The 24,441-nt window shown below is 37.6% G+C and overlaps 2 protein-coding genes across 3 annotated transcripts in view; both read right to left on the minus strand.

The window, feature by feature from the left end:
- Positions 1 to 2,387: 2,387 nt before the first annotated feature.
- Positions 2,388 to 24,441, minus strand: part of Atp10d (ATPase phospholipid transporting 10D (putative)) — a 67,799-nt gene continuing 45,745 nt past the window's right edge. For both annotated transcript variants that reach the window (XM_048364608.1, XM_048364606.1), the window contains exons 16-23: positions 22,770 to 23,067; positions 21,015 to 21,091; positions 19,901 to 20,026; positions 16,777 to 16,977; positions 13,049 to 13,129; positions 11,814 to 11,918; positions 5,318 to 5,505; positions 2,388 to 2,790 (exon numbers count right to left, since the gene is read on the minus strand). In XM_048364608.1, the coding sequence (XP_048220565.1) occupies positions 2,472 to 2,790; positions 5,318 to 5,505; positions 11,814 to 11,918; positions 13,049 to 13,129; positions 16,777 to 16,977; positions 19,901 to 20,026; positions 21,015 to 21,091; positions 22,770 to 23,067 (1,395 nt within the window). In that variant the 3' untranslated portion in view covers positions 2,388 to 2,471. The remainder of the gene's footprint in view (positions 2,791 to 5,317; positions 5,506 to 11,813; positions 11,919 to 13,048; positions 13,130 to 16,776; positions 16,978 to 19,900; positions 20,027 to 21,014; positions 21,092 to 22,769; positions 23,068 to 24,441) is intronic.
- Positions 9,681 to 10,227, minus strand: LOC125364859 (small ubiquitin-related modifier 2-like). The gene has a single exon (XM_048364613.1). It carries the CDS (start codon positions 10,186 to 10,188, stop codon positions 9,901 to 9,903), a length of 288 nt encoding a protein of 95 aa, XP_048220570.1. The 5' UTR covers positions 10,189 to 10,227; the 3' UTR covers positions 9,681 to 9,900.

Consider the following 24,441-nt stretch of genomic DNA (forward strand, 5'->3'; position numbering starts at 1 on the left):
GCCCTGGGTTCGATTCCCCAGCACCACATATACAGAAAACAGCCAGAAGTGGCGCTGTGGCTCAAGTGGCAGAGTGCTAGCCTTGAGCAAAAAGAAGCCAGGGACAGTGCTCAGGCCCAGAGTCCAAGCCCCACGACTGGCCAAAATAAATAAATAAACAAATAAATAAATAAAAATTCAATTGTCACTATTCATATGTGCAGATAGTTTACCTTAAAAATTGACCTTTCCCTTATTCTTTTTAGGTTAGTCTTAAATTCTTATCTTTTCTTTACAAGTGAATATATCTCTTAAGTGTTTTCATTTATCAGAACTTAAATGAAGAATTCAGGGAATGAATGCCACCTCTATGAAGGCAACAAATGACAAGACTCCAGTGATTTTCCCCATGCAAGAAAAGGCAAAAACAATATTCTGACAAATATGTGTGATTTGAGACTTGCCTTCTAAGATCCAGAACCAATTACAGCTGGATTCATAGCATGTTTACAAGAGTAATGACAGTTTTTCAATACACATTATTTATTAAATAGTTCATTAAAAAAATGCTTAAGGAAGCAGAAAGCAACTTCCATTAGCCACTGGGATTTCGAAAGTTCTAGAAATCAGTCTATATGTCAAAGACAATTCACAATAGTAACAAAGGCTACAAAAAGTGTTGGACCAGGATAGTAGGCAGCAGGGAAAAGATGAAGCCCTGAGCATAATAGCTTGATAATCACTAGTAAGACAATGATGTAGACAATGAACATTAGTACAGAAGCCCATAAAGTAATTCTAGATAATTGGTGACCAGATAAACAGGCACAGAATTTTAAAAAAAGAAATAACGCTTCAAGATCAGTATATGACTTTATAATAGCACCTGACCTTAATTTGCTATGACATATGAACTTAGTCCAAGGTAAGCCAGCACACATGATTAGTAACAGCAGTAAACATAACTGTGGACACACTTTTTGCAAATGCACTAACAAGTTTTTCCAAGAACTGCAAATAAACCTGAGTACAGTATTACTGTCAAGCCATACTCCACTGTTTAGAGGCTACAACTTGTGGGGCACTGTAAAAACTATGAACCATCAAACACTCTCTGGAAGATTATGTTGACATGGATTGTCTCATTTTGATGAGGCTATTGTTGGTTTCAGAATATAGGAAACTGTCCAATGGGCTTCAGGCGCAAGTGATTCTGCCAGCTTGGCCTATGGTTTCTGTTCCCCCATCAGCAACATCTGCACAGAAGAAGACTTCCTGAGGGCTCTTCTCCTTACTAGAGCTGAGAAAGGAACGCATGACTGGGACAGATAGAAGAGCTGCACCCACCTCCCCCTTTTCTATAAAGCTCCACTTCAACAGAACACTGAAGTAAACAGAAAGATTAAGCACTACTGATGACCACTGACTATATTTTAAATGGTACAATTATTACCCTATTTTAGATACTTAATAATTTAAAAGGTGGGAATTTTAACCTGTAAGTTAATCATTTTTAACATTTCTTTCATATAGAAATATCTGAGTCATAGAATAATCTATCTAAAAAGTACTTTTTTTTTCCCTAAAGAAAATTTAGATTGGATAACTGCTCATTTAAAGTATTTTCCAGGGGCTGGGGATATAGCCTAGTGGCAAGAGTGCCTGCCTCGGATACACGAGGCCCTAGGTTCGATTCCCCAGCACCACATATACAGAAAACGGCCAGAAGCGGCGCTGTGGCTCAAGTGGCAGAGTGCTAGCCTTGAGCGGGAAGAAGCCAGGGACAGTGCTCAGGCCCTGAGTCCAAGGCCCAGGACTGGCCAAAAATAAAAAAAATAAAAAATAAAAAATAAAAAAATAAAGTATTTTCCAAAACATTAGACTTCCCTGTAAAAATAAATATCTCAAATGAATCCCCTTAACAATATTTTCATTTCTAACATAATTTAAATGCCTTTACAAAGTGAGAAAGGTTCCATAAATATATCTGATTCTGAATTAAATATTTCGCTCCCTGGGTCAAACTTACCCCTCTTTTACAAAAACACGTACAAGTATACATTTATAGCCATCGTGTTAGCTTTTCCATATCTAAAATAAATGTTCATATGTCTTACAGAATAATACAAGTAACGAATTTCGCTTTATAGAGGTGTTCCAAAATCCATTTTCCATACTTGAAAAAAAATTCTTGCAGCTCAACACTGGTGGCTTATGCCTGTAGTCCTAACTACTCAGGAGGCTGAGATCAAAGGATTCAAAGTTTCAAAGCCAGCCAGGGTGGACAAATCCATGAGACTCCTACCTCCAATTAATCAGGGGAAAAAGCCAGAAGTGGGGGTGTGGCTCAAACAGTAGACTACCAGCCTTGATGAAAGGAAGCCAAGCAAGAGTCTGAGACCCTGAGTTCAAGCTTCAGTACAACTAAGGCTTGAACCACAAAAAAGAAGACAAATGTTTGCTTGTAACTCCGAAAAGCTTATTCTATTTTGTTAAAACTTTGAGTATCCAGCCTCAGTTTCAGAGTAGCCTGCATCTAAAGCAGTTTCACACAGAGATATGTCTCCTTGCTCAACAACAGTATGTGAAGTGACTGGCTTCATTGTGAAGGCAGCAGAAGGACCAGAGAGAGGTCTTCCTGACTCGCCCGCTGATTGGTCAGCATTCTTGGATGTCACTTGATGCATCTTTCCCGCTCCTCTCCACGTCTTCAGAGCTTTTGTCTTCTCCTCTGGAGTCAACCTGTCAAGGAGCTTCGCTCTCAGCACTAGAGATGGAAACAGGGATCCCTGAAGAACTCGATAGAGAAACCTAGGTGACAAAGAACATCAGAGAACTATGTTCACCTAAAGAGTATCACAGGACCCACAAGAAATGCCAACCAAACAAAAAGGTAATAGTCTAGGGGCCATTTGGCATCTACGATAAAGGGATAAGGGCACATAAATTACAAAGTAGAGATTAAAGCAATATTAAATGAATTCAGATTTATAAAACATCCAGAGAAGAGTACGTACTTTGTAAGTGCTAAATTATCATAAACCAGATATATGAAAGTACAGACATCAATAATTCCTACACCATAGGGTTAATGTTCAGTGAAATGATGCATGCAAATCAGGCAGAGGATTGGCATAAAAGAATTTTTTTAAGTTAGCTATTCACTTTAGTTTCCAATAGTTACTGCAACAAGTCATTACAAATGTGTTTTTCTAGGACCAGCTGGCAATGTTTATATGGATAAAACATTCTCAGAAATCTTGTGAGTCTACTATGCATACCATTGACATTTACATCATCAGATAATAGAGCTTTCCTGTGGCTATTGACATGATCAGGGGATCTATGGCTCACATAACTGATCAACACTAATAAAAAGACTGTCCAGCCATGTTTCTGACCTTTCCAGAGCACACACCGCACAGTCCATCTCTTAATTTTAGCAATGTTTGTCATCTAGTTAGAACTTCCTAAATCTGAGAATTTCCAAGAACTAGTTCATTTGGGCTTAAGATGTTTATTACTTTTTTCTTGATTGCTTTCCTCTTACATTTCTATACCAATTCTAGGAATTCATCTCATCAGTTTTAACTCAGATAGTCACAGCCAGGAGCATTTCAGAAATATCTCAGTGTAACTGTGGTTTTGATAAGCATATAACTATAATCATGATGCAGTGACCCAATGAGTCTTTCTAATGAATTTCTAGAGGAATACTTCAATATCAAAGTGTTTGTACCTGTTGTACCTGAGGGGTGGTACTAGGGATTGAGGATGGAAAATTTGGGGAAGGTACAAGGTGTCTGTTGAAACTACTGAACTCTTGCTACAGGGCAAAAGCAGCCACAGAGAACATGTAGAAAAGAAGCCTGGCTATGCACTCATATAACCTTACAACAAGTACAAGCAGCAGAAGAAACGTGACCTCTATGTCATGGTTTGTGAAGAGTCACCCAAGTTTAGTATTTTGACTCTTCTATCATGTTTAAAAGGTAGAACAAGTGTTTTCTATAGTGTTTTCAGGGAAATAGATCAATGTGTGAAATGATCAAGACTGAATTCAAGACTCAACAGATTAAAACCTATACATTCTTCTTAAACATTTCTATCCCAGTTCATTATTAGAAGTAAGATTAAACTATGACACCTGGGCAGATGATGGGAGTGTTGATGTTCAATATTAACAGACTGAAAAAGAGACTGCTTTCTGTCCTTCATTAATTATCCAACTTACCTCCTTCCCTTGTTTTGGCAGGGATGGGCTAGGAGTGAGGGGGAACTCTTGGGCTTGAACTGAAGGCCTGGGAACTGTCTCTGAGCTCTAGTGCTCAAAGCTATCACTCTACCACTTGAGCCACAGCTCCATTTCTAGCTTTTTGATAGTTACTTGGAGGTAAGAGCCTCAGACTTTCCTGCCTAGGTTGGCTTTGAACTGTGATCCTCAGATCTCAGCCTCCTCTGTAGCTAGGAATACAGGCATGTATGAGTCACCGGTGCATGGCTACTTCATTCCTTTTAGAAATCTATGGATTTTAGCTATTCTGAGTCTACATATCTGGGTTCTCTTTAATGGGATATGAGCAATGTCATGTGCAACACCTGGGTCATGCCATCATAGAAAGCATAAAGAACAGAAGCTATGTTCCCTTCACTTTCTCTCCTTGCCTTTCCAGTGTGCATGGTGGTTGATGAGGATGTGGATATGCTGACTATAAGCCATCTCCTCTGATATAGATGATCCTGCTAAGGTTTGACTGTCTACTTTTTCAAACACTCAGGTTAAAATTTTAAAATAATTAGCATAAATTCGGCTGCATTGTGATTTTTACATGCATTCATACAATATAGTTAGACCAAAGTCACAGCTTCTCTAATTATCCTTTCTTAGCTTCCTTCCTTTCTCCTCTTAAACAGTTTTGAGTGGGTCCCATTACATGATTTTCATATATGTGTGCCTTTGTAACTATCTGAGGAGGGAGGGACTTTACTGAGTGCTTAGGCTGCTGGTAAAGAGGGCTCTGCCCTCTTTGAGGTACCATCTTGCAACCAGTCACCAGACCTGTCAATGCCTGATACTGCACTCCTCAGCCTCCAGAAGTTTGAGCCAATAAATTGCTATTTGTAACTTTCCAAGTTTGTGGTAGTCTATTGTAGCAGTGAAAAAAACACACCAAGATAGGGTGTGTTTTTTTTTCTCTGCTGAAATATTTTAACTAGCACACAGACACTGATTTCCTCACTACTAACCAGCATGCGCTAGCATCCATTCCTAGGAGTTGTGTAATGTACTCAAAGCCTACAATTCCTCATACTCTCAATGAGAGGTAAAATTCCATACCTGGGCAAAAGAGCAAGGAAAGTTGTGAGAATGCAGACTAAGTAGAACATGGGATCCAGCATGTGTTCCTGCATAATCCAGTAGGGATTAGATGGTGGGTTGCAAGTTACACACAGAGCTCCAAAAGCCAAAGCAAAGAAAAAATAAGATAAGACGCTTCCAACGATGACCAGCATGTGGATCCAAGTCTGTAAGACAAGAAGGCAGGGAGATGAACATGCACAGATGGGGTGCTGCAGTCTCTGCCCTATTTAAGGAAACAGCACATCTCAGCATGGAGTGAATCTTAGCAAGCCAAACATTCAGAGATAGAAGAGCAACCTTCATAAATGGCTCATGTGACTGATTGAGTCCTAAAAAACTAAACCCCATGTCAGGTGGGCCAAACAGGTAATTCTGTTAACTATTTTATTTTGTAGTATTGTCCATTTACTGTGATGGTTCTAATTTTATTTTTTATTATTGTTGCTTTTTAAAAAAAATGCTAGTCTTAGGGCTTGAATTCTGTACCTGGTACGATCCCTGAGCTTCTTTTGCTCATGGCTAGCACTTTATCACTTGAGCCACGGTCCCACTTGACTTTTTTTCTAAGTAGTTTACTGGAGATAAGATTCTCAGACTTTTCGTACCCAGGCTGGCTTTGAACAAAGATCTTCAGATCTCAGCTTCTTGAGTAGCTAGGATTATATACATGAACCACCAGTGCCTGGTTATTGTTGCTCTTTTGAATCATTTTTAAAGTAGCTATACAGAGGGCTTTCAATTCTACATGTCAATTTGTCAGTACAGTACATCTTGACCAATGTCATTCCTTCTATCATGGATTTTCTTTTCCATTTATTTCTCTCATACATCTGTTCACACATGACTCATTGCTCAACCATGCTTTCATTCTCTCCCCTAGTAAGCATACACGTGGACTGCAGCTTCTGTTCCTTGGAAATTAAGCAAGGCTATATCATGTGCTTTTATCAATGAAATATGACTAGAAAATGATACATAATATTTTCTCATTAGGATTAAATAAGAATGGATATGCACTTTTCCATGTGATTTCCTTTACCAAGATGTTTCCTTTAGGGATAATTCCAGATAGTACAGCTACAAAATATATCCTGGCCCACTGAACCATCCTTCAGAGAACAATTGCTTCTAGAACTTTCAGGAATATCAGCCAACTTCCTATGAGCAAACATTAATCTTTTCTGTGTCACATTATAATCTAACCACTTTCACAACCACATGTAGCTACCCAAACCCTTTTTCTTAATATTTTCCCTTAAATTGGCTCATTAGTTAAATAGGTAATTTAATTTAGGAAAATAAAGCCAATCATTATTTTAAATGTAATAGTAGCATTGTCTGTTTTAATAAATAGAATTTAATTTGGGATCTGATCTGTCTTTTGATGTATAATGAAATTAGCAAGAATTGTTGCAAAAACATAACGGCATCAAACAGTTCTTCTTCCATATAATCAGAAGTATGAAAAGACATTGTCTTTATTTTTTTATAGTATATTCCTTTTTTTAATATATATTTTTATAGAGTGCATTTATTTTTGGACTATGTCATCCCTTCCCTTCTAGTCCCAAATGCCATTCTTGTCAGGAAGCTGCCACTCAATGTTTGCTTCTTTCGAAAACAAAGTCAAGATTAAGAAATAATTACAAAACATATAACTTGAAATATACTTTTAAGTATTTCATAAGCAGCATATATTCTTAAGTAAGAAGTTTTAAATGTAAAATATTTAAGTATATTTTCAAAATAAGCAAATTTTCATTCGTTTCCAAAGTACTTTTTTTGTAAGTATATGTATTTCATTTTTTGACCATTTAATAAACTGTTTATGAGTGAAGTGCATCTTGATAAATTTATCCATATAACAACCCCACTCCTCTCTCCCCTAACCACCCCTGTCCTCATTCTTCTTAATTTTGTAGGACATACATTGGCTTCTTCTCTGTATGTTGCCTCTGTTCTCCTCTTCACTTATCTGTTTTCCCTTGGCCCCACTCTATCCTCTTTGAGTACTTGCTTCCTGGTATTTTATTTTGCTGAACTTTGATTTTGGCTTTCTAAAAATTTACACTATTTGAGATCGCCCTCGAATCTACTATATTCAGTTAATACATTGGTATACACTTGCACACCAACTAATGTATTTATTAATTCAGTTTGTAAGCTAAATCTAGCTTCTACATAAAAGGGAAAGCATGGATCCTTTTTTCTCTGGGCCTGACATACTTCACTTAACATTTTTCCAAGTCTTTCCATTTCTTTACAAATTGTACAATCTCCTGCTTTATAATGGTATGTAAACACTGTATATATAAACCACATTTTCTTGATAAATTCGTACATTGAGGTAAATAGTAAGTACTGTGATAAACATGGTTGTGCTGATGGCTTTACTGTATCCTGGTTTGTAAGCATTTGAGCAGGTACCCAGAAATGCAACTGCTGGATCAAAAGATAGTTTTAATTTTTTGAGGAACCTCCATACTGCCTTCCAGAATGAACAAGTTTACATTCCACCAACAGTGGACTAGAGGGCCACATCCTCGCCAGCATGTTAGTTTTCACACTAATGGCCATTCTAACTGGGGTGATCTAGAATCTCAGTGTTATTTGGATTTGCATTTCCTTTATGGCCAAAGATGTTGATCATTTCAATTAACAAAGAAGAAGACATGACCTTGTACATAAAGGACCCCATAGACTTCTCCCCCAAGCTACTAGAGCTGGTTCAAAACTTTGGTAAAGTAGCATGGTATAAATCTAACCCAAAAAAGAATCAGATGCTGTTCTGTATGCCAACAAAATGGCTTCGGAATTAACCAAAGATATGAAGCATCTCTATAGTGAAAAATTGAAAAATTTAAAGAAGGAAATTGGAGAAAACAAGGAGGAAAGACTTTCCATGCTGCTGGATTGGAAAAAATTAACCACAAAAATGGCAATATTGCCCAAAGCAATCTACAAATTCAGTGCAATAAACATCAAAATCCTAACATCAGTAACCTATCTTCAGTGAGATGGAGAAAGCAATGCCAAAATTCATATGGAATAGCAAAAGACCCCACATAGCAAGAGCAGTTCTTAACAGGCAGAATAGCGCTGGAGGAATAACAATAGCAAACTTCGAACTCTATGATAGAAACATAATAAAACAGCTTGGTACTGGCACGAAAACAGGCCTGAAGACCAATGGAACAGAATAGAAGACTCAGAAAAAAACCCACAGAACTGCAGCCATTTAATATTCAATAAGAGAACCAAATACATAGGCTGGAAGAAAACCTCTTAAGAAAATGGTGCTGCCAAAACAATGTCCTTAGGCAGAAAACTGAAACTATATCATTATCTATCACCTTGCATCAATTCTTTAATGTCAATTCCAAATGGATTAAGGGCATTATTGTAAGACCTAAAACCATGAAACTATTACAGGAAAGTAGGAGAAACACAAGAGCTCCTTTCTAGGCACAGGCAGAAACTTAATCAGTAAAAATCCACAAATACAGCCAACCAAAGAAAGACTTGATATATGAGACTGCATCAAACGAAAGAGTTTCAGCATGACAAAGGACATATCATCAAAGTAAAAAGACAGCCTACAGAATGGGAGAAGATTTTTGGCAGTTACACATCAGAAATGGCCTAATACCCAGAATATACAGAGAATTTAAGAAATTAAACCCTCAAAAACCAACGACCCAATTAATAAATAGGCTCAGCCCATTTTATTATTTTTTATTTTTATTAGGATAATAAATGGCTAATGAGCTCATTTTTTTTAAAACTAATTAGAGTTCTCAGAAGTAAATGGCCAATAGACATTGTCTTTATATTATGCAGTGGTCAGAGGTCAATATTATTTAGTGAAGAATGGGACATAACATCAATGGCATAGCCAGACTCTTTAGGGAAACAATGTCTTTATGAATTTTTTTTTAACAAGAAGTTTATTTAAACAACAAGACGCTTGACTTGAAGGGAAATCTAGGATTCTTTTTTTTAAGAGTAATTTACCCCTACTTAAAGACAGATTGCCCTACATGTAACAGCTACGTACAAGAAAGTTATAAAATTGTCCTTGGTTTTACAATGATAAATGAAAACCTTAAAATTCTCCAATCAAACAAGGTATGCAAGGATTTTTGTTGTTTTTTTCTTTTTTTGTTAAAACAGTGAGAGCAAAATAACTTACTGAAATATAAAGATAAAAGCTGAATGAGCATGCCACTAATGGAGAAGGGGGATATTTTCACAGAACCAGTATTTTTCCCAATCCCATCTCCATTTGATGTCAATCAAAATATACCATTGGCCATTTAGGTTTGTTTTTTTTTAAAAAAAAAAAAAAGAAAAAAGAAAAAAAGAAAAGCAATATGCTTGTGCACATACACCAGTTACTTTATGTACAATAAAGGAATGGGGAAGGGGAAAATGAAAGAATAGAGAAAACTTTACTGTAGTAGTCAGGATGTGGTGGAACCAAATTGCAGTTTCTAATTAAGAATGTATTCTTGGTCTATAAGAACAAAGTTCTGGAGCAAAGTAGCAGGTTCCCTTTCTTAGTAGACACCTCCTGTCTGCTGCTGGAACACATCAATTGTATCTTCATCCTCCATTTCCAACTGTGCAGGTGTGTCTGTTTCATTGATTGGCTGCCCATCAAATCGGAATCTGATCTGCCTCATCGATAAACCCTGTCCTTCACAATAGGCTTTCATTAGTTTACTAAGTGGTGTATGCCTCTTAATCTTAAACTGCACCACAGAACCATCCTGCCCCGCCACCTTCAAATTAATAGGATCGTTGTTCTCAGTCTTGACTCCTTCCTTGGGCTTTTCGTCGGCCATCGCGAATGCCAGAGTCTCCTCAGATGCCGCTTCACAAAAGAGGCCCCGTCTGCACCGAACAAGCACACAGGCAGCACCACAGCTCTTTATGAATTTTTTTCACCCTAGAGCTATACTTTTCAAACAAGATCCAATTTTCTCCAATTTCCTTCTAATTGTGCAAAGATTTCCCTCAAGTCATAAAGAGAGTACTCATGTTTTTGATAAAATAGGCAAACTGCTTAAAAAAATGTTAGACACTTCCTTGATTAAGCTCTTCATGTGAACACTGATTTCTTTTTACCTTTTCTGGCTTCTCAACTGTCCTTCCTTTTATGGGCCTTATTACTCCAGTTGTATTAAGATGTGGTTTTTAGCAAGTGAAACAGTGACTTCACAGCATGTGCACATTTAAAGGAAGCAATACAAGGAAGTGGGTGACAAGGAAAAGTTGGAAGAAAATCAACCAGGAAAGGGAAGGCAGCTGTCTGATGATGAACAAGAGCCTAAAAGGCAGGGGTGTCGTGTTCAGAATGGTTGACTCTTGCTTAAAAGGGGCCTTCTGAGGCAGGAGATCTGGCTCTGCATCTGATAGAACAAACAATCCTCTAATGATGTATCCTCTCACATTTTTGCTGTTTTCCTGGCTTTCAGTTCCCTTCTTGGAGAGGATATCTAGCATTGTGCACCATCTTGGCCGCATGTCTCCTTCCCTCACTAAAGCCTGTGACTGAAGCTAGAGACAAAGCATTCCATCACAGATACTCATTGATCCTCTTAAGCATTTCTGAATGCCTACTCGGTAGCAATTCTGTCTCTGATAGTGGTGAACAAAATAGATACGGACCCTGAATCTAATGAAAAAGACATATATAAGTCAGATTGTCAAATAAGTGAACGTTTACAAAATGTCAGCGCTATGAAGAAAAGCAAGAAAATAGGTGGAAAGAATGAATGGTTAGTGAAAAGGGAAAATACCTTTTTTAGGATATAAAGTAACTTAAAATAACATGAATTAGGAAAGATCCATAGATCCCAGGGGAAAGTAAAATATTTCCATTAGTTGATAAGCATCTGACGTATTAATGAATTCAGTGCACATGAAAATTTAAAGAGGGATAATGTGACTCCACTCCTTGAAGAAGATTGGAGATGCATAGGGAATCTTGCATGAGGCCTGACAGGGGGTCTTAGGATTTTCAGAGTTTATTCCAAGTACAATAAAAGAAAATCCCTAATGGGTTATGCTCAAGTGCAAGCAAGAAACATTTTTATATCACAACAAATGTATAAGTCATCTCATAGTGCAATCAGTCAGGATTGTGACACAGAAAATGACTTTATTTTAGTTGGAAGGCATCAACTAGGTCATGTAGAATGTTGGCTGTAGAAGTCATCACTTCCCCACCTTGACTCCCACTTGCAGGAACCATCCACCATTAACAGTACTACCATTTATACTACTGGTACTATTTACCTACCCTGGCCACACATCAACCTGAGTACAATGACAGTCAATGATCACTAAGAGTAACCCTGAACCACCCATCTTCAGTAGTCATTACTGTTCTCTTAAGCACTTACCTTGCAGGTATGAAGTTTAACAGGGTCACAGCTGACAAAAGCAGAGACAAAAAACCACTCACCAAACTCTTGCTTTCAATGACCAGATGAAGGAGAATGATGAATAGAGCAGCTGTGTTTAGGGGATTTCCAAATGTAAAGATGTCAATGTCTGAGCCCTGGTAGGTCTATAGGCAGAGAACAACAGCTGGTGAGCATGGACGGGTGTGCAGGCTTGATGGTAGGAGTAACACCACTTTATCTACAACTCAAGAATGGCTCAAGCACTTTCTACAATGCTCCTATTAACTGGCCATTCAGGATAAATGAGTATTTCCAGAAAAGTTATTGACTCTCCCACGCAGGATATCTAATTTTTGAACTTTTCAATTGGAATTCTTCTTTGTTTTGATTCATTTTCCTAGAAGTTTTTATCTATACTTCTAACTCTTTAGATACCCAGTCATACCAAATTTGTTCTACTTAAAAAATACTAAAAGCAGCTTTTATGGCTACTCTGAGCATATACCTCTCCTAACTAAATATACCCTCCTCCTCCTCTCTTCCCTATAGATCATGCCTCAAAAGTGTCAAATGTGTCGAATTATGACCCAGTTTTATGATTGTACAATCATCCTCCTGTGCATACACTTCAAGTTGTCCTGTCTACCTTCCTTCTAATAAAGTTAATTTAATTAATTTAACTTAAATAAAGAATGAAGAGTGGTAACTTAATGGATACTATCTTTTCTTATTCCTAGTACAATACTTTCATGAACACTATCCATGATGGAATAAGTTGTTTCTTTTGGGAAGATGTACATGTAGACAGTTAGCTGAACTATGCAGCTTTGTGTTTAGTGAGAGTCTAATTTTTTTAAATTATAATGATTTTGCTTAGTCTTATTTTTTCCATTCTTTATTTGTAGAACACATAATTGGTTTGGGAGAGAGTAATTATATGAATACTCCAGAAGTTATCTGGTAGAATTAGCTCAACATTTATTAATAAAAGCTTTCATATTCTGACTATGCTTCTGATTTTTGACTAATCTAATTCTATAGTCAGAATTCAATTTTATTTAATTCATTGACAAAATTAGTAAGCAGTTTGAGGTTAAGAAAAGACCCAAGACAATTCAACAAGGATCACTTAATTTAGTAAATTACCTAATATATTTGGAGGGTTATCCTCTAGTCAGTTAATAATCTAATGATATGAGCAATCTATTACTCCATAGACCAATAACAAAAGCAAAGTACAATGAATCATCATTGATTCATTAGTGATAAATACCCTGAACATACAAAGACTTACAAAGTAAGGCACAAAGAAGCAGACAAGACTTTGATAAAAGGCATCCATCAAGGTGATCCAGAAGGTGAGAGGCAGGTATGCCTGAAAATGAAACACATATTGGACAAGGAATGAGATTAGCAAGGGTCAAAGCAAAGTCAAGAACCAACATAAGTCAGGATTTATTTCTGCTTCTCTGAAAGAAAAAGTACCTTCTTTCTCTCACTCAGAAAATGGGGTGTGTGACAGTAATAGAAGAGTAAGGGCAGTTGAATGGAATGAGTTCATAACTGAGTGTAGCCAAAAAAAGAATCCTTAAAGGAACTCTCAATCAACTTAGTAAATCCATTTAAAATCCATTACAAAAGCTAGATATTTTCACTATTAGTAGTAGTAGTAGTACTAGTAGTAGTAGTAGTATCTTAGTGCTAGGGATTGAACCTAGATCCTCTATACTCTACCAATGATCTATAGTCTCAGCACTTTTTGGAAGAAGAGCTAGTAGTATGTACCTTTCTTTCCCTACTGATAATACAATACTATTCAAAAGCTTCTCCAAACCCACTCATCTCTCTTTATCTTCACTACTTCCTTCATTCCAATCAACCCACTCAATGGATGAATGGAGAGAAAATTTCCTTCTTCACTCTTTCTACCTTTAATCCAACATTCTCATACTAATATAAAATATACTTTCTTAAAAATATAAACCAGTTTATGACATCTCCGAACTAATCAAATGGGTCCCTTTCTACTCATTCCAATGATTTCTATTATATTTTATTTATTTGTTTGTTTTGAGCTGGTCCTGAGGCTTGAGCTCAGGGCCTGGGCTCTGTCCCTGAGATTCTTTTGCTCAAGACTAGCACTCTACCACTGGAGCTGCAGCTCTATTTGGAGATAAGAGTCTCATGTACTCTCCTACCCAGGTTGGCTTCCAACTGCAATCGTCAGATATCATTTTCCTAAGAAGCTAGGATTACAGGCATGAGCCACAGGTGCACAGCTTTCATGATAATTTAATAAATCAAAGTTTCTTCCCATGACTATAGGATCCCGACTGGTCTAACACCAAGCAGTTCTTCAGGTTCCTTTCTTATGAATATCATCCTATAATATGAACTTATTCTTCTCTATGACCATACTATTTTTTTTCCTTAAGGTTCACCTATTTTCCTTTCCAAGGATTCTTTGTCCTGGACCATTCTTCATTATCCAAATTCCAGACTTAAATGTCACCTCTTCGTAGTACAATACAGACCAGTAGGAAAGCTATGTTTTCTCAGTCACTCACTATCATAGCTTCCTTAGAAGAATGTCATCACTATCAGAAAAAAAAAAAAAGCCATTTGTTTACTTAGTGATTTTATGGTTCTCTCAATGGAACGTAAGCTTCAGAAAATGGGACTTTGTTTAAAACAATGTCCAGCAACTGCATGTTGGTGGCTCATGCCTGCAATCCTAGCTATTTAAAAAGGCTGATACCTAGGTTATAGGAAGAAAAGTCTGTGAGACTTCATTGCAATGAACCAGCAAAATATTGGACTTGAGATATGGCTAAAATTGTTCAGCACCAGCCAGCTGAACAAGAAAACATGTAAGGCTCTGAGTTCAAACCACAGTACTGATACACACACACACACACACACACACACACACACACACACACACACACGCAAAGAGAAAGAGAGGGAGGGAGAGAGACAGAGAGAGCGCACTACTGCTTGGTACTATTCTAATTGGTCTTTTCTTAATCAGGCTAGAAAACGAGTCGTTTTCCTCTGAATACAAAGAAAGACTAAAAGTTCCTTCAAAATGTTTATTTGCTAAAGAACAAGGCTTTATAAATATACAAAATCTTCATATGCATCCTCCCATTCTTCAAAATACGATACTTGGAACTCTTATATGGATCTCTTCTCATCTCTCTATCCTTTGGAAAAATCAAAGCAACAAAGGTTAACTTCCAGTCTATTTCCTTTTGTATTTTCTTTTTTTACTATTGCTCATTGGAAAGGATGACACAGCTCATCTGTCGTTCTTCATCCAGTGGCCATAAAATCTAAGAGGCATTACTCAATAGCAGAAGAGAATGTGTCAGAAACCCAGGGGAAACCAAATTGTTACTGGACAAGAATTTGGAGATAAGTTACAATATGATTTTGTATTCTTAGGGGAATAGATGTTGCTAAACAACACAAAAAAATGTAGACTTAAAGATAAGAAACATGACTTCTCCACAGCCACATGAAGCAGCACATAGAGAAAGGTCAGGATGAAGGTCAGGTTAAACCAAAGGGTTTAAACTCAAGGGATCTCTTAGAAACTAAAGGCCATATCTGAACATGAACTTAAATGTAGGTAAGAAGAATGTGGGTGATGAGAGACAGAAAGGAAATGCTTTGAAGGTGAACTTTCCAAGCTTTTCTCTTTTATAATAGAGAGAGAGAGAGAGACAGAGACAGAGAGACAGAGACAGAGACAGAGAGATTGAGAGAGAATGATTCTATAGGTATAAAGAGTGCATTATGGCATCAAAGTTAGGAAATGAGCCACACAGAAAACAAAATTTGTTCAAAGGAAGGACAGATTCTGGAAAGTAAAGCCAATGAAATTTTTTGGTCTTTCTGAAACTCTTTTTATCAATAGCAACATGCTATCTATCTGCCTGCTATTATGTTTTATAAAAATTGGCTTGCTCCATAGAACAATGTATACCAAGAAGTGACAACAGAGCTGAACAACTGGAAACAATTTCAATTCTCCCTGTCCATCTCGGCCCTTTCAATCCTTACAGTGTTCTTATAGCAACACTACATTTCTGGCCATCAAAGCATGATGGGCTTGAAGCCAAGATTCAACCATACCACCCACTAGCTTCCTGCCAAGAACAAATAACCAAAGGTAACTGACACCTTGCACTTTCTTCATCAACACAGTACCAACAGTAGCCACATCTGCCACACAAGGTTATTTTGAGGAATACGTTTATGTCTGTTAAGGACTTAGAATTTAGACATTACATAAATTTGCATAAGTACTATTCTCATGTTGGCTGTTTTGTGAGATAAGGTAGAAACAAGAGTTTTTGACAGCAACTCCACTGAATTAAGTACTAGAATGTTCTAGGAAAGAAACAAGGAGTGAGGTAATCAGAGGCAGGTGGAGGAGTGAGGTAATCAGAGGCAGGTGGAGAAGAGAGCTCAACGAGGACCCAGGGATGGTGCTTGCTTTTAGAGAGCCACTAAGATCACTTCCATTTCATATGACAGCAGAAACTGAAGAATTTCACTTAGGCTTCAAAAACACACATAAATGGCTTCACGTACCAGCTATTATTAGGAGGTTTCTGGCAACAATCACTTAAAGCCTTTGAGGTTCAGATCCCTCAGTGTAGAATGTGAACAATACTAAATTCTGTCTCAACATGTTCTTGTGAAGATAAATGAAACAGGGAAGGGCGAGTGGTTGGCATACATAGTGGGGTTTCATACATGCTCTGTATCATTAATGGTAAGATCTCAAACACTGGATTTCTTCTTATAAATATATATTTATTGTTTTACACAGATTTTAACTGTGATTATCTCTTGGTCTAGTAATTTAACATGTTATTGTAATACTAGTATAGTTCTTCAGTGCTGGTATAGTTCTTCAATAGTTCACAGTAAACAATAGTATATGAGTTGAGCTAATTAGAAAATACTTAGGCTATTTATGTTCCTAAATATTTTTGCTAGCACACCTACCTCTGATCTCTGACCACTCTGGTATAGTTCAGGCAGTTGCATAAGGGTCTCTGCAGATACATCTTTCTCCAAAACACCATAGATGACTGGAGGAGCAGATGTAAACAGGAGGTTGAAGAAGATGAGAACCCAATAGTCAGTCATGGTTGTTCCTGAAAACCCACAGAAGAACTGGTACCAGAAAAGAAGGTTCACATATGCCTAAGGATACAAAAGGAACATTCGGATCTTAGGAACAGCAATGTGTGTCCTGACCACACAGCCCAAGTACTGCCATTCTCAGCTGTGTTACCACCCCTCTCTGTGCTTTCATCACATACAAAATGGAAGAACCTAATATGCATTGCAATTGTTAGTTTTGGGTAAACATTTTAATGAATTTACCCCTCCCACACACATACATTCATGCACACCATGTATTAGGTGGTGCTGATACTGTTTAAAGTGTGCTACAAGTAATTCATTGAATCATAACAACGTGGGAATTGCTGTTGCTCCCACCTTAAGGAAAAAGAAAATGAATGTAATGCACTAATGTTTGTGTACCTCTCAAAATTCTTCTCACTCCCCCAGTGTGATGGCTTTTTGGGGTGGGGCCACTGGGAAGTCCTTTGACCTTCACTTTTGAGCCCTCATGAATAGGGGTGTAAGCAAGGTTATCAACTGTCAATCTTAATTGGGAGTCAGAGGGTCCCTAGACCATGGGCTTCTCATGCTAAAACTGGGGTAGTCCCAGACAAACATGGATTGTTAATTGCCCCAGGAGCCAGACAACAGCATCCTCCATGGATGCTGTGACTCAAACTAAGTCAAATATGAAGAAAGCACCTTGCTCTCAAGCATAGCAGGCCAGATAAAAAGGATGCTAGACCTAGGTTCAAGAGTTTCCTTTCTTTCTTCTTCTTCAAATCTTTTTTTTGTGTTTTTGCCAGTCCTGGGGCTTGAACTCAGGGCCTGAGCATTGTACTTGGTTTCTTTTTGGTCAAAGCTAGTACTCTTCTACCACTTGAGCCACAGCACCACTTCCAGCTTTTTCTGTATATGTCATACTAAGGACTCAAATCCAGGGCTTCATGCATTCTAGGCAAGCACTCTACCACTAGGCCATATTCCCAGCCCCAGTTCAAGAGTTTTGTTTCAAAGCTTAGTGATGCTTGCTATTGAATGCTTGGCTTTAAGCCTTTTCCTCAACTTCTTAGACTTATGGTTTCCTCCCTTGTAAAATGAAACTTATACCATTTCAAAATTTAGTGTCAAAATCAAGTTAAAAAGTGTTAGTGTAATCTAGAGACTTCTCAGAAGAAGAAGTGAAAATGGCCAACAAACACATGAAAAAATACTCCATATCTCTAGCTGTAAAGGAAATGCAAGTCAAAACAACACTGGGATTCCCTCTCATCCCACTTGGAAAGGCCACCATCAAGAATACAAACAACAACAAATGCTGGCATGAATGTAAGGGGAACAAAAACCTTAATACACTGTTGATAGGAATGTAAATTTGTTCAACCATTCTGGAAGACAGATCAGAAATTCCTTAAATAACTAAACAAACACAGAACTACCCTACTCTATGATCCAGCAATTCCACTCTTGAGCATTTATCCAATAGATTACAAATCAGGATACAATAAAGCCACTTGCACAACCATGTTTGTTGCTGCATTATTCACCATAGTCAAGGTATGAAAACAACTCAGATGCCCTTCAATGGAGGAATAGATCAAGAGAGTGTAGTATATATATAATATATATAGTATAGTATATGTAGTATATATACTATATACCATATGTAGTATATATAGTATATAAATATACTATATATATACTATACTATATATACTATAAATATACTATATAGTATATTTATATACTATATATACAGCATATATATACTACATATAGTATATATATACAAGGGAATTTTTACTCATCCATTAGGAAGAACGATATTACATCATATGCAAAGAAATGGATGGATATGGAAAAAATATGTTAAGTGAAGTAAGTCAGGCCCAGTGAAACAAAGATACATGCTTTCTCTTGTAACTTATAAGTACACCAGTAGACATATATGGGGGTCATATACAAGTGTACACACGTGTATTAACCAAAGTAAGGTATGTGCAGGGGAGAACTGATATAGTATAATTCCTTAGAAAATTAATTCACAGTCCAACAAGATGAGTACCAGGAAGCTGCTACTTGAGATGTGGTTGGGTGGCCAGGAAGAGGTCAAGGAGAGAGGTGTAAACAAACAAAGAGAGGAAGGGGGTAGAACACAGTCATAATATTTAATGCATATCCTATGAAACTAGGAAAATTGTGGGGAGATATTGGGTTGAGAGGGATGGAGAATGACAAAAGCGGTGATACTGATCAGGATGCATTGTACTTATTAACTAATTTGTGGGGAGAAATCTGAATTTACATGTTATGCTGAATATTGGAAGTTAGAACTTCTAGTTAGAAGAGAAGTAGTCAAATTCTGTATGTTTAGAAGCAGCACAATCAAAGTAAAGTTCTGTTCTTACCACAAAGAAAATATTTACCAAGTAAAAATAGGTTTTATAAGCTAGATAGAAAATTCTTACAGTTGGGAGTGCTAGCCAGCTACTGGTTGACATTATCTTGGGTTTTCATCTGCATCTATTCTCAATATACAGGAGATATCAGTTTGGTAACCTGGGTATGTTTTGCATCTCCAGTAAAATGGAAGTAAAACCTTTTCATTTTCTACTAAAAGCATTAAACATTTCATAATTGTGCTTGTCATAATCTTTTTAATAGAAGGTCAAAAATTGGATATTAAGTGAACCAGACAGGACTTAATTAAATTTAAATGCATAGAGAGAAAAAACATGTTAGCAAATAGACAGGCCTAGAAATTTGCTGTCAACAGTTTAAATACACACACACACACACACACACACACACACACACTCATACTCTCACACACACACTCCCAGATTGTTTCTGGAAAGACACAAGACTGTTCCTGGCAGTTCCCAAAACACTAATAAATCATTGTGAGCGTAGATTAGAACACTTCTTCTTTGTCCCCGAGGCAACTTGGAATTGGAAGGCTGGAAGAGGGACGGACAAATTCTCTGCAGTGACATACCACATTCTTGTAGAAAAAATAGAGAATCATGTTGGAAAGTCTCGTGTAACACCAGTGCCCATGCACAAGGAGGAGCTTGCCTAGATGTCTGAACCGACAAATGGCGAAGTCACTGGCCATCACAGCCTGCAAGGGAAATAAGGAGAGAAAGGTCCTGCTGAGCAACAGAATATGTAGTACAGACACCCTGACCATGACACATAGTCAACCCTTCCAGAAAGAATACACACACACACACACACACACAGTAATAAATAGGATACTCCAACTTCATTTTCTTTTTTTTGGAATATGGCATTTGACTTTATTCTTGACAACGTTGAGGTGATTTCACAACAAACTATGGAAGCACATTAAAAGTTACATAAAATATCCCCAGCGAGCCTGGTATCCTCCTCTAGCTGTGCTTGCAAGGTAACTGCAAAGTGCATGATAGTGATGCTCAGTTTTGGGTTTTTTTTTAATTCAAATTCATTCTTATCCTTTATCTTCCCTCCACTTTGCTCCCCCTCCTTTTGCTCTGCTCCCTGATCCTCTTCTCTTCCCTTCTCTTTTTATCTGTATATCTTTTATTCAAATCCTAGTAACTCTCTCCAGCACCAGAAGTTTTTTTAAAAAAAATGACGGCTGATCTACAATATGATTTCCTATGATCTAGATGATTTTTTTAATAAAACAAAACAACAAAGAAAACAAAAACAGAGTAATGTCAGGCAAGGTGGCTCATGCCTATAATCCTAGATCTGAGGGTTGGTGGTTCAAAACCTGGGCAGGAAAGTCTATGAGACCACCAAAAAGCTGGAAGTACAGCTGGGGCTCAAGTGATAGATTGGTAGCCTTTGACCACAAAAGCTCAGGGACAGCACTCAGCCTCAGGACTGGCACAAAAATAAATAAATAAAAATAAAATAAACTTCATCATTCACTTATTAATTGGCATTAAAATTAGCCAGAAAAATAGAATATTTACCCAGGAAATTACCAGGATAAAGGCCCTGGCTCTCCTAGCTAACCATACCCAGCCTCATTTTGCCACAGGGATTTTGCCAGGAAGAAGGTTGCCCTCAATGGAGCAGATCAAAGTCATGGTATATGGGTACCAACATCTACTCACCTGCATGCCTTCTTGACCGGAGACCCCTATCCCAATGTCTGCCACTTGTATCATGCTAACATCATTGGCACCATCACCTTAGGTAGGAAAATGAAAAAGACAGGAAAGGAGTAAAGTACTGTTAAGCTTTAGGGGCTGCTCAAAGGACCAGCTAAACCCTCCAAGGTTTATTATATTTTTCGGAGACTTGAAAGCTAGTGAAGCAGAAAGTGCATGTGGCATTCCATAGCCATTGGGATGGCTTCCTGTCTTAAAGTCTTCCTGCTATGGCATCTACCCAGACTAGGTCTCCCTTTCTCCATTCTACCAACACTACCTCTGAGTCTCAGCTAGAGCTGGTGAAGGTTGTTTCTATGTTTTTACTATTCTGTCCTTACCTCACTTTTCTGGATTTTAATTCTACTTGTGCTCAGGCATAGATGTTATTTTCTCAAGGAAATCCATCTCATATCCTTTTTAAGTCAGAGTCTGTTTCTTAAGAAGGATTTCTTATTATAACTCTCGTAAGTTTTGTGGCTGTATACAGAATTTTTAAATTTTATTTATTTATTGCTTCTCCAACATGGAAACTTCTTATAAATATCATGAATGAATATATGTTGTTGAAGATATGAAGGAATATATGTTGTTGCTAAAAGTGTGAGTAGCAAACTCATATGTTTTCTAATAATGGTATTTTGATATGATTTTGGCACTTGTGAGTCTATGTAGCTTATTAGGATGAATCCAAACACCTATATTTATGGTGAGGCCTGGAAATAAATATCTTCTATACCCTGGGATCAGCGTTTGTTTCAAAGGGGGGCACTTGTCAAATATCTTCTATACCCTGGCCTCAATGATTGTTTCAGAGTCACTTGCCTCAATCTAATAATATAATTAAAAAGTTCAAGGATTGCAGCTTCAGGACTATCTTAGTACTGGGGCTTGGATAATTAATTAATTCATTGATATGTTTATTCCATAAGACAACTGAACAAAATTCTACCCCACTTCATCCAAATACTGAAGTATTTCAAGGTTTCATTTCATACTATGTCTCTCCATTTATTCTCATTCTTTGATGGTTTTATAGCATCAAACCTCTCATAGTCACTAGCCCTAGGATTCACCAATTTATATCTCTAGACAATTCCTCAGTGCTCAATTTCCAACTTTTATTCTAGTTGCATACTTTAGATGACTACTTAGACATCTAGTGAGGTTAATGTAGGGCCCACTCTTTACTCCTCAATTTCCAATTTGCTAAATGATAGATCCATCCTTTCTATGCTTAGACAAACACTGGCATCCTTTGACAGCTTTCTCTCCTGAAACATACTGATTCCTCAGCCAAAGATGATGTCTTCAATCCATGTCCCACCACCCTACCTGCTCCCACCCAGGCCCTGCTCGGGTCTGGATTATTTCCACAGATTACCACTGACCTCTTCACTTAAATCTCTGTGGTCCAACATATACTTTTCACACACAAGATATTACGATCCTTCTATACCCCCACTTCTCCTGAAAAGAGTCCATTGGCATATCCGTATGTCTTCAGACAAGCAAAAGTCACAGCTTTCAAGACACCGTGTGTGATCTGGCTATCATCCAGTCCAATCTCACATCAGGTAGGCAAATAGATGATGAAGGAATTGGGAAGGAAGCAAAGGGAGACAGAGAGAAAGCAAGAGGAAAAGGACGAAGTGAAAACACAAGGATAGACCAAAGATTAACCTCTGGTTTTTATGACATGGTTCCATCTTCACTCACCTATGGCCAGAGTCATCACATGCAGATGGTTGCGAACCAATTTCACCACCTCACTTTTCTGCAGGGGTGTGGCACGGCAACATACCACAGCGTGGCACCAGGCAGTCAACTCCAGAAACCTTCTCTGCAGATTCTCCTGCAGGGCAAACTCCAGGGTCTTTCCAGTGATAATAAGTCCAGCTCGTGGCCCTGAGTCCTGGAGTACGGGAGGTTGAGGGATAGCTTGATTGGATGTAGACTCTGGAGCTTTCTTCTTAAGTTCTTTCAGAATGGTGCTCATCAGCATTTCACAGGCATCCTTGAACCAAGAAACAAAGTTAAGTTAGCCTTGGGATGGCCTTGGAGAGCCAGCTCAATTTTCTCTGCCATTTCTTAGTACCTGACGGATTAAGGACACTTCCATTAGATTAGAAACCATGTAAGGTCTGGAAATAACTATACTTTTGCAAACTTAGGAACAAAAGTTGATAGAAATGTATGAAACAGACAGACATAATTTCAGACATTCCATTTGAGGTTCTGGAAGCAATTCACTAAGTGACAAATTAGGCTCCATGATGTTCATGTCCCTTTGTTTTAAAAAACTAATAAGGGAGTCCGGGGGGGGGGGTGTGAAAAAATGGAGAAGAGATTTAAACATAAGTGACTGTGTCACCACTGATAAAACTCAATTAAATGGTATTCACTGTATTATATTGAGGTATATGGAAAGTCTTTCCATGTGGAATAGCAATTAATAGCAAATAATATTAGCTACGGTTGATATTCAGTAATTAGTTCTTAAACTAGTAGCTTTCAATGCCTTCCAATAGAAATTGCTTGTAAATAAATTCCATAATCCTACTGATGTTACTGATTAGAAACATCTCTTAGTCAATAGATTAAAAGCTAGAAGAAATGATTTTAAGTGTTTTATCATAAAGAATGGCAAATGGTTGAGGAAATACATTGTCTTAATCTGATTGAGATATTATGTGATGTATAGATGTTTTGCAACTTCACATGATACTCCATTAATTATTAATTATTAATTTTTATGCTTTAGGTTCCAGTTAAAAATAAATGTAGTTAATTTTAAAAAAATCTAGAAATGTGGCTTAGCGGTAGAGTGCTTGCCTAGCATGCATGAAGCCCTTGGTTCTATTCCTTAGTACCACATAAACAGAAAGCCGGAAGTGGTACTGTGGCTCAAGTGGTAGAGTGTTAGCCTCGAGCAAAAGACTCTCAGGGACAGTACCCAGGCCCTGAGTTCAAGCCCCCCAAAAAATGGCCAAAAAAAACCTATCAAAATACAAAAAAAAAACACAAAAAACAGAAAAGAAAAACAGAAAGAGAAAGAAACAAGAGCAGCACAGAAGTATTTTGAAAGATTAAGAGCAGGTACAACCATGCCAGCGACCTAACTGACCTTCTTCATTATAATATTTATTATTTCATACAAATGAAACTTTCAATTCTGACAGTCACATTTGGGTCAGAAAGTCCTCAGTCCTGGGGCACTGTGCTGTGCATTATAGAATATTTAGCATCCCCACCTGTCTTCCAACAAGATACAATAGCTGTCCTCCTTTCCCCAACTGAGATTACTAGACTATTTCCAGACATTGCCAAGTATATCCTGAAGGGCAATAGGACTCTTGGATGCAAGGGAGGTGGGGTTACTATAACTGAT

Source organism: Perognathus longimembris, chromosome 16, assembly GCF_023159225.1.
Source record: "Perognathus longimembris pacificus isolate PPM17 chromosome 16, ASM2315922v1, whole genome shotgun sequence".
NCBI lineage: Eukaryota > Metazoa > Chordata > Mammalia > Rodentia > Heteromyidae > Perognathus > Perognathus longimembris.

Bases quoted from the DNA above. Each gene is read 5' to 3' on its own strand.
- LOC125364859 (XM_048364613.1), bottom strand. From the start codon at position 10,188: ATGGCCGACGAAAAGCCCAAGGAAGGAGTCAAGACTGAGAACAACGAT.